The following is a 10,971-nucleotide window of genomic DNA, read 5'->3' on the forward strand; positions in this document are numbered from 1 at the left end:
ATTCTTGGATAAATTAATTAATAAAGTTATTAATTTTAAAATAAAACTTTTATTTTAATTTTAAAATAAAGTTATTATTAATTAGTGATTAATAAAGTAGTGAATAAATTATTTTTGTTGTTAATTCGATAATTTAATTTGATAGTTTAATATGATAATTTAATAGTTATTTATAAATGATTAAAGCATTTTTTCATAAAATAACATTCATAAAATAATTTGCTCTTGCGATGAAAAAAACTCAAGACAGAATAATGCTGGTTCGCATTTTTAACAATAAGTTAAAATCTTGTGAAGAAATATTGTGAGAAACTGTTCACGGTTCGCCAGGAAAGCAATTAATTTAATAAGTCGTTCTGTAAACAAACCGTCACGGTCTAGTCTCGTATAGAAATACTTATCTTGAGTGTTGAGTGTTTTAGCTTCGAAAGGACTTGTACTTATTGTTAGATGATCTGTGACTGATATGAAACAAGTAATGTAAAAAATGTAAAAAAAATGAAAGAAATGAAAAGAAGCTGTTTTCTTGAAATGTCAAATGTCTGTGCTTTCTGATATTTTAATATTTTCTTATTCACCTGTCATCCTTTTGAATAGAAAAATTGCAACTGCTTTTTTTAAAATAAGTTTTTACTATAATATTAATAAACGGAAAGTTTTTGGAAAATCATTTTAATTCTATGTAAATTAAATTTTTTATTTTTTTTTACATTAAGAAAGACAAAAAGCAAGTAATAAATATACGTTTGCATGCATACGTAGACTTATTGTTAAGTATTTTAATATTTATGAAATATAGTTTATATATATATATAATATATTATATAAGAGAGTATATTATTATATAATTGTTATGTATAATACTTATACAATATCAATTAACATTGTAAAAGAAAGAAATAATTTTGATTTTCTTAACGTTTTCTATTTAAAACAATAGGAAGGAAAAAGTTTGAAATGTATATAAATTACCGTTCTGACGGGGTTTTAATTTGACATATTAGCGTATATTCCAGCAAGTACATATTCCATTTGGTAGTTCCAGTACCTGCCTGCATAGTTTTGCAAAGGGTGGCAGAACGCAGAGAGAGAGAGAGAGAGAGAGAGAGAGAGAAGGAGGGGGGGGGGGGCGAACGAGTGAGATAGATGGATGACGGCGACGTACAAAGACGCTTCGGGGGTGACGAGAGCGTGCGAAGGGGACGGACGGGTGGCGAGGGGATCTGCCTGCCTGATGGAGCTTGAAACTGAATTAACCATCCCCGCCCGGGGCCCGTGATCTCGTCGCAACCTCATCTCGGCGACCATTATATTTGTCTTTGTATGCTAAACATTTTGTGGAATTATACGAGACAGGTTTCGAAGAGTCGTCTCTCCCTCTACTTCCCTCTTCCTCTGTCCCTCTCTCTCTTTCTCATTCACTCTTCCTTTTTACCCTCTCAATCCACCCTTTATCCTATCTCTATAGCGTGATCGAGAAACGATAACGATTACGAGATATTACTCCCTTGTGCAAGATGACGTTTCAGGCGAAAAGCGATCAGTGAAATATCATTGTTCTTTTTTTTATGCACACATAGAAAGAATTTGCAGACAACGAGAGTAGAGTTGAGCTCATGTCTCGCATATCTCAGAAATATCTAGTTAAAAATTAACGTGCGTTTAAGAACGTATAATCAAGATTTTCTTGTTGTGTTATATCTGTATTTATTCGTGAAAGGTTTTTCACGTCGAAAATTAAGCTTTCAATATGTATTACTAAAATGAAACTGCAATATTATTTTCCGCTGATTTAAAAAGTTTATAAATTTTCTTTCAAAAATTATTAACGATTATAAAAACTCGTGGGCGGTGTCAAAAAAAATCCAACAAAATTGAACAAAGACTGCACAAGTGGATAAAGTATATAATGGAGTAGGTATGTAAAATCTAAAAACATATTATATAAATGAAGCGTGTGTGTGTGTTTATCAATTAAAATCTTCCCAATTCGTTTCTCCGACGGTGTCGCGCTGTCTACGCTGTCATAAATCGATAAGTGGATAACATAATCTTTACACACATTGTTACCAATATAATGTCTGCGATATCTCGCCGCGTGCTAATCGTCGATTTTTTCTACTGATTCCGATTCGTTTTTCTAAACCGACCATCGTTCGAATAAGTTTTTATTACAGACGACAAATCTTCTTTGTTTAAATTTCTAAAATTGCGTGAAATATATATTCTTTATTACATTTAACATTTCATCTAATTTTACGTTTTATTTATCTATGATGATGCAATGTTATCTAGCTCAATCAAACATTTAATTTTAAATGTTGAATATATAAAGAAAAAAATAAAAACTAAAAAATAAAGGCGATAAGAATAAATGTTATCTCGCTATTGATATTTTTTAATAAGAACTTTTTTAATTTCAACGTCACTTCAATGATTTTTGACAGTACCTACGTAAGGCGATGATGACGATAACGCTGCAAATATCATAAACATTAACCGCGTTACCAAACGAGTTCCATCCGGTTTGTTCTTATTAACACTGCTTAATATAAAGATTTATCTTCCTCGACGTTGATGTAAATTCGTGGTGAATGTATCGGTAGCATCGATATCTTAAATATCATGCTGCGCTACATCGTTAACGTATAATGAGATTACCGGGTCGTTCGTCGGAAAGAATATCGGGAGAAGAGGAAGAAGATGGATCGTGCTCCGTTAAGAGCAAAACGAACGCTTATCCCAATTAGCGGTGTTGTACTGTACGACGAAATAATGTAGTCGCACGCGTCAAGACGTTAATTTGTCATCTCTGGTTTTTAAAACGCTCGAATTTTTTTGTTTAAAAATTTTCAAACTTATGGTACATATGTATATTATTGAAAACACTCTCTTGGAATTAATGTGTCACTTATTAATAAAACAGCAACATGAGGTTTAATCGAAAGTATTTCACTGATTTTCTCAGCGAAAATATTTATACTTTACTCCTCATTCGTCTAAATTTCATTGAAAAATTGATATTAATCGTACATATTTACAAGATGCATCTTTTAAAGTTAATTTATTTATTTTAGATTTATTGTTATTTTGCGGAAGGAACTTTTTTATATACATCTAGAATGAGATAGGTATAATATCAAAGAATCATATATATTACACTTTTTTATTCTCAAGATGCGATAAATTAATAAAAAATAAGCAAGACTCTTAATTCTTTTCAAACGTTTTTCTTTTTTTAACAAAATAAATTTATGATAAAATGTATAATAAAATGTGTGCTATGTGTATTGTTGTTATAAATTTATTTCATATATATAATATTATAATATTAAAAAGATGCATTTTTAAATGTCACCAATTGAAGTTACTATTATTAATTGATTCTTTCAGTGAGATTTCACTGATTTGCAGTAAAATCGTTATACTTATAAATAAGACTATTTATTGTTAATTTTCAGTGAGATGTTAAGAAACTATAAAATTAATATGAAATTTTTTGGAGGGAAAGGGAATAGAAATAAATTTTTATAAAGAAAACGATATTATTTGTACTTAATTTCTTCCAAAGTATCTTCTCATATTATTTCAAAAATAAAGAATATTTCTATTTAAATAGAAAACATGACGATAAGGTATGCCAGTGGCGCCATATTGTTTATAATAGTCCATGATATGTAATATCTCTCTATCTTCTCTACGGTAGGGGTGGTTCGCGTCCGTCGACTCTGTGGTTGGCTCGCATGAAAACTTGCGTGAGTCGATTATTCGATGCATCAACCTGGAAACATGTTCGTTCGTTCACTGCAATGGAGTTTGTAATAACCAGAATTGCCTCGATTTTCGCGTATATGTTGACGGTCATGTACAGCAACGCGCAACGTTATTTGAACGAAGAATTTGTCGTGATAAAAATTGTCATCTATCTATATTTCTGCCCTAGTACAATTTTATGCATCCGAAGAGAGAAATTTTAACATATTTTCGACATTTTTTATTTTAACATTTTTTTTTTTTTAGTAATCGAGAATTAATGTGTAAAGTTAAGATGATAAGAGGATAAAAAGAATAATTAATAACTCAAACATATACAGAGTTTTTTTCAAATATAGTTAAAAATACAGAACCTTGTTTCTTTTTTAAAGAACTTTACTTATTTTTTTTTAAACGTTCTCTGTTTCTCTTTCTTCCTATCCATTTAGTACAGAACTTTATATACATATTTAATTATCCTATACTTTCTTAAATTGTAACAGTGTATTATCACTAGTAGCAGTTTCAGTTCAAAGTACAACTCTGCAACCGGTAAAATCTTAATGACAAGAAAAATTAATTAATAATGAATCTTTGTTGCCATGATAATCGATAAAATATGTGACGCAGGAGGCGCAAAGTGTGACCAATTTAGTTTAACAGAAACAAATGACCTATCATCTTAAAATTGTACAATAGACCTTTCAAGGAAAATCGCTTATGACCATTTACAACTCGTGGAAATCGTCTGACTCATTCAATCACGCGTGAAACGACACACCGACACGTGCACGAGTCTACATACACGTACATACACACATTCATGCATGTCGTGTCTTTCGAGCCTGATTGCTCCGAGTTTATACCCGGTATCCCCGTCTTGACGACGGCGACGAGACGGCAGCGGAAGACTGTAGTTTTGGTCCACTGGGAGATATGCGTCGGGACGCCCCGAGTCACCGTGACCCGGAAGCTCCGCCCCTGTGGAAGTCGGCCGCCAACCGACGGGTATCCAAGAGGTAGGAGGAGCCACCGTGCTAGCGGCGGCGTCGTCGTCGTCGCCAGGTGAACGGTGACTCTCGGGGAATCCGAGCGAGCCTTTTCTCGCTTATGTTAGTATCGTTCCGACTCTCGTATCAATATCTCGTTGCGCTTTTTCTTTTTTCTTTTCGTTTAAATCTCCGCCGCTTCTCTCGCGCGACGCTCCTCGAGCTTATTCTCCATCGAGTTCATCGACCTTATGTGTCTTGACGTGAGCGAGGCGTCGATTGATCTTGGACCAAGTGACGATTTTTCTCCAGTGTCGATTGTCCGATTGTAGCCTCTTGGCAGTTTTGACAATTAAAAGTAGAAGGAAATCCATCTGCTTCGTGACAGATGGAGACGAAGACGGAACCGCTGACGCCACCTCAAACACCTCCGATCGTTGACAGATCGATGCATCATCCTCATCATCATCATCATCAGCAGCAGCAGCAGCAGCAGCAACAGCAGCAGCCACAGCAGCAGCAACAGCAGCAACAGCAGCAGCAGCAGCAGCAGCAGCATGTACCATTTTCAAGATGGAGGTCTCAGCATTTCGCTACCAGCAGGTATCTTCATCAGCATCAACACGTCCAAGCGACGCATCAGAACGTTGGCTATCAGGCTAGCGCTTTGATAGACAACTGGCTCAGAGGTGCGGCTCTGTTGGCTGTTAGAGGTTGCTGCCCTCAGACCCGTCCGCATCTTTATTATCATCAGGCTCAGAGCCTGATTCCGGTGCCGCCACCGCCGCCGTCGTTCCTCGCACGAAGATCACCGGGTCAAAGACCAAAGAAACAGTTTATCTGCAAGTTTTGCAATCGACACTTCACCAAGAGCTATAACCTGCTGATCCATGAGAGGACACACACCGACGAGCGACCGTACTCGTGCGACATATGCGGGAAAGCCTTTCGCAGGCAAGATCATTTGAGAGATCATAGGTAATTATTTTCAAAATTTATGTTTCCAGCTCTAATTCAATGATTGTGTAATTTAACTCATTCTTACATTTTAAAATCTAATGATTTAATTCACCTTTAATTCTCTCCGATTTCGCAATAAATCCAAATGGACGAAATAAGATGAAAATTTATATGACGTGTTACTGTCACAGGATTATCATAGAATTTAATTAAATCGTCAATTGTCATTAAAATTATGTAATTTTTCTATAATTATATGTTCTCGCCTTAAAATCTAACACAAGTCTCAAACGGTTTTTTCTACGATGTGATACTGTCATTGAACTCGAGCCGGAACCATAAATTTTGAAAATACTAGTGAAATCTATTCGTTATTACTGCGTCAAGGTAATAAAATAAATACTACATGTTACATGGGCATAATTTACTAAAAATATTTCTAACTGTTCTTTGAAAGTTTATCGTGGAAATTGGAAACCCACTATTGACATGTCTTTAGATTCCTGTTAGTTTGGATTCTTTTCAAAACCATTTCTTTGTTCTTGACCTCCATTAAATACATTATACGGATCTTTAGAATCTTTCTTATATATTTCGGAAATTGTATGCCGAATAATGCAAAAGAGCTTCCTATTGAGAACTAAGCGTGTCATCTGGAGAAATTTTACACACGTGTAATGAATTTATATAATTACACATATATTACTTTATGTGAATGATATATTGAGATGTAAGAGAAATCAATACACACACATTGAAATGTGTTTATGAAACGGAGCATATTTTTACGAGTTGTAAAAGTTTTCGGAAAATAGTTCTGAAATGGGCAAGTAAGTTTAATTTTGCGAATAATCAGGAATCTTTTTCTTTTGTAATCATTGTCTCGAGTATTTTATATCAAAGATCCACACAATTGTGACACTAACATCTAACTATTATTATATTAATGTTTTTGTTTTTTTTTTTTTCATTATTATAAGTACGTAGCTTGGATCAAATTTAAATGATCAATGAGATTATGACGAGTAATATCAAGATATATTTTGCAGAGGGGAGATAGCAGAGAAAGACCCTGTTGTAATTTTGAAACAGGTTGCAACGATAAATATATTATTTTTTTTCGAAACTAATATTTCTGAAACCTTTGTTATTTTTTTTGCATAAATTACACGCGAAACAAACGTTGAAAGCATAAATCAATGATCGAATTTATTTGTCTTGTAATTTATTCTGTCTGAAATAAAATTCTGGATTATATTACTGATAATCTTTCGTTAATGTAAGTGAATTTTTGTATAAATAGAAGCCAAATTTCTGTGTCGGCAGTCAGTTTGACAATGTTGTTTTTGAAAGCTTTTGAGTCAGACTGTCTGCATTAATAAGAATTGTGCAAAGATATCAATTCAGATGTGTATGTATTATTTATCAATATCGGCGCTTTGTGTCATTCGCATTCGTAAAAACAGGAAACTTCAATTTGCTTCTATCATCAATAACTCATCGCAACTCGCGCGCAAACTGGAAAAATTTGATACTAATCGCAATTATCAAGGAGATAATGTCGGAATCATCAAAAGAAAGTAATTATAAAAGAGAACAATTTTTGACATAAAAGAGCAATGATATTTATGAAATTAATGTTTATCACAGGATATAGACTTTTTTTGTAACCTATTTATCGAAGATATAACGAGAATTCAGAGACGTTTAAACGCGCGTGTTTTGTGTCAATTAATTTTCAAACTTTCGACGATAAAAAAATTTATGCACGTTACCCCATGGCTCAGAAATTTTTTTTAAATTTTAGATACATACACAGCAAGGAAAAGCCGTTCAAATGCAACGAGTGCGGCAAGGGATTTTGCCAGAGCAGGACTCTGGCGGTGCACAAGATATTGCATATGGAAGAATCACCGCATAAATGCTCCATTTGTGGCCGTAGCTTTAATCAAAGGAGTAATCTGAAGACGCATTTTTTGACACACTCGCAGGTTCAGCAAAACCTCAGGGTTGAGACGTCCTCGGTGTCCTCGGATTCGAGAATTATTACCACAGAGGTCAGGCAGATGACAGAACGGATGAGCAACCTCCTGCCGATTCAAAGGAGCGGCACAATTGCACCGAAACTTGGTTTTAGTATAGAGGACATCATGAGACGTTAAGGGATCAATTTTATTTCGAATTGTAATTTATACGCTCCCTCGATGCAAGGTTTTTCCTCTTTGCGCGACCATGTTTCTCGTTCGAGATCACTTATTGTACAAACTGAGGCTAAAATTTAGAATTTGAAAATTAGTTTTATCAATTGTATCATAATCCTTTGCGCTCCCGTGCGCCAACCAGATTTGTTTTAAGAATTCTAGAAATTTTTATAATAATTTATATTTATTACTATTTATTATAATATTATAATTTATTATCATATACTTTTATTTATTATAAAATTAGGTAGAGAAAAAAATAAATGCAATATTAAATAAATAAATAAGTATAAAAATTAGTATAAAAAGATATATGTAATTTTAATTATTATTATAAATAAGAGAGAGTGTAGAGAGAATTGACATCTAACGTATTAAAAATATTTGTGTATGAATCAATATCGGAGAGAAATGTACGGAATGCAAAGGATTATTCTTTATTTTATTTGAGGAAGAATTAGTTAAATAATCAATTAAACAATCAATTCCGACTGAAATTTGTATCATAATCGGAAATCGAATTTTATCGAAAATCGATTTAATTTCGATGCTATAATACACGCGCGAAATGGATCTCAGAGTAACAATCGATGCTGCACTGAATTTACATACTGCTGCCGAATATGTAATCAGTGCCGCTTTCGATTAATGCCTGCACCGTCTTATTTGTCAATCATTTCTTCCTCACGAGAGTAGAAAGAACGTTATTATCTATTCATGTCAGAAACAGACGAAGCTCGTTGACAAGTTGGATTTCTCGGAATTGTATTCTCGGGATTGATTGGATGCATGACGAAACGTAATTACGGTTACGATAGAAGATACAGAAGAATGAAATTGCATCCTTTGAATCTTCAACGAAATGCAAGTTGCAACGAAAATAACTAATTCTATTGACGCCACTAATGACGCAAGACCAGCAGAGATAGTTCGCGAGTTTTTTTCCGCGCGAAAGCGCGCGTTGAAGTATATTTATAGAGACTTTGCCATCATAAGTACGATTAAAAGTTATTAACTTGAGAATAATTTGTCTCTGCTTCTTACGAGTCTACGTTTTGTCTAGCCAGAAGATTAAAAATTTTCGAAAATTATCCTCTTCGTCGACTTGTATTATGTCTGTTTTGTGTTTTCTTACAAAGTAGAGATTACAGTGAACAGGACGCTGTGTTTCATCGGGAGAATTCCTGGTGAGACATAAATGCAAATTATCACAAAAAGCGCGCACAGATTGTCGTGTAACATACACTCTCGTCTCCTTGTGTAAATATGTTTATTTCAGATATTTATATGAATGTTTGCGCGTATGTGTGTGTGTGTGTGTATGTGTGCGCGTGTGTGTGTGTGTATGTGTGTGTGTGTGTGAGAGAGAGAGAGAGAGAGAAAGAGCACTGTGAATATACATATATAATATATTCCGATTCCAGAGAGAGAGAGAGAGAGAGATAGAGAGTTGCATGCGTTTGTATATATGTTCCTAGATGTATGTATATATTATATATTCTCTTCGAGAAAATCCTATAATTTATGATTCACGAAAACAGTATTCCCCGCACGTCGAATCGAACTTATCGCGCATTCCAACTATGTAGTTTCTTCTCTAAAACTTTTGCTGGTACACTTGAACGTTCCTGATTAAATACATTGTAACATATAAATATATAGATATTAGTATTGTACAGACTTGCCGTTGTAATCTGTCGTTCTGCGAAATGTGACTCTTGATTTAATATTTATTAATGTAATTTATTTTTGTCGCATATCAAGGAAAATGTAGAAAGTATTATTTTATATTTGCACATACTCGAGCGTTATACAAAATTTTAATTAATTTTTATTACTTGGGAGAGAGTTTATTTGTGACGAAGTTTACACGAAAATTTGAATTTATATAGGGTGTTTTTTTTTCCACACATGTGACATTCCAAATTTGTGTGTTGCATAATTTACGTTGCGTGTTTTAGAATTAAATGATATTAAATTGGTGTATGTAAAATGTCGAATTTTTACAGATTGAAAATATTCCTATTACAGTCTTTATTATTTTGTATCGCATAAGGTTGCATACAGTTTGATCACTTTGCTTCTATAAACCTTTCCTCAAAAATTAATTATTTCAAAATGTAAGCATTAGATTCATGAAATTTATGCAATTGTTTTATATGAATTCAAATTTAATAGTAATAGTATAATTTAAACAAAAAGCAATGATAGAGAAATTATTAACGAAAGAATAAGTACAGCATTGATATTAATAATTTTGTTTTTGAGATTTATATTTGGAAAATATAATATTCTACTGAGTAAAAACTCTTATATTTACTAATCAGAATCGAAATTATAAATGAGATTCATATTTCGTTCGCATCATTATTTGTGACGAAATTATCATTTCTATCAGAAAATTACATTAATTCCTATGGAGCTATACTTTTTACCGCGGCAAATGCTTAATTACAAAATCACAACACAATGTCAAAGTTGAAAAAAAAAATAGTTTGATTCTGAAATTCTACACTTTTTCCAAAGAGGTATTTTTTTCATTATAGAATAAGAAAAAGTGTCAATGCTGATAGAGCTCATATTTTAATTAAATACTCATTATTTTCATAGAACATGACGTTTAAAATAATCTTTACAAAATCTGATTTTTTATATGCACCAAAATCTAATACAATAAAGTTCAGAGAAAGAGAGAGAAGGGAGACGGATTTTTTAACTCTACGTGTAAATCACAATCACTCTACGCGAGATGAATATCTTCTTTCGTTCTTCGTCTCCTTAGTTTTCCAGTCTTTAAAAGCGCACGTAAATTCCTGAAGAATGTATTCACGATTATACGATTCACAAGGCGTCGAGATAATTGATCGTTCCTCGACGACGACAACGATCTACGTCGAGAAGGTGCGACGTTACCGTTGCTACGTCGCGTGTATCGACCGTGTTAATCGAGTTTCTCCGGACCTGCTAGATATCTCTCCGTTTCCCGTAAAATTAGAGGTTTTGATCAGATAAGCGCGAGAGACGGGTGACATTTCCTGGCAGTTAGCCGCGTGACACCTTTTCCCCTC

The 10,971-nt window shown here is 33.5% G+C and overlaps 1 protein-coding gene across 1 annotated transcript; it reads left to right on the forward strand.

Annotated features, from left to right (window-relative positions):
- Positions 1 to 4,842: 4,842 nt before the first annotated feature.
- Odd (odd skipped) lies at positions 4,843 to 9,176 on the forward strand. The gene is made up of 2 exons (XM_072887386.1): positions 4,843 to 5,720; positions 7,510 to 9,176. The coding sequence occupies exons 1-2, from the start codon at positions 5,131 to 5,133 to the stop codon at positions 7,862 to 7,864; spliced, it is 945 nt and encodes a 314-aa protein (XP_072743487.1). The 5' UTR covers positions 4,843 to 5,130; the 3' UTR covers positions 7,865 to 9,176.
- Positions 9,177 to 10,971: the final 1,795 nt, after the last annotated feature.

Source organism: Anoplolepis gracilipes, chromosome 1 (genome assembly GCF_047496725.1).
Source record: "Anoplolepis gracilipes chromosome 1, ASM4749672v1, whole genome shotgun sequence".
Taxonomy (NCBI): domain Eukaryota; kingdom Metazoa; phylum Arthropoda; class Insecta; order Hymenoptera; family Formicidae; genus Anoplolepis; species Anoplolepis gracilipes.

What these genes read in the sequence shown, in the direction of transcription:
- Odd (XM_072887386.1), top strand. Translation starts at nt 5,131, where the DNA reads ATGGAGACGAAGACGGAACCGCTGACGCCACCTCAAACACCTCCGATC. An exon ending in GATCATTTGAGAGATCATAG is followed by an intron (nt 5,721 to 7,509) that starts GTAATTATTTTC and finishes TTTAAATTTTAG; the next exon opens with ATACATACACAGCAAGGAAA.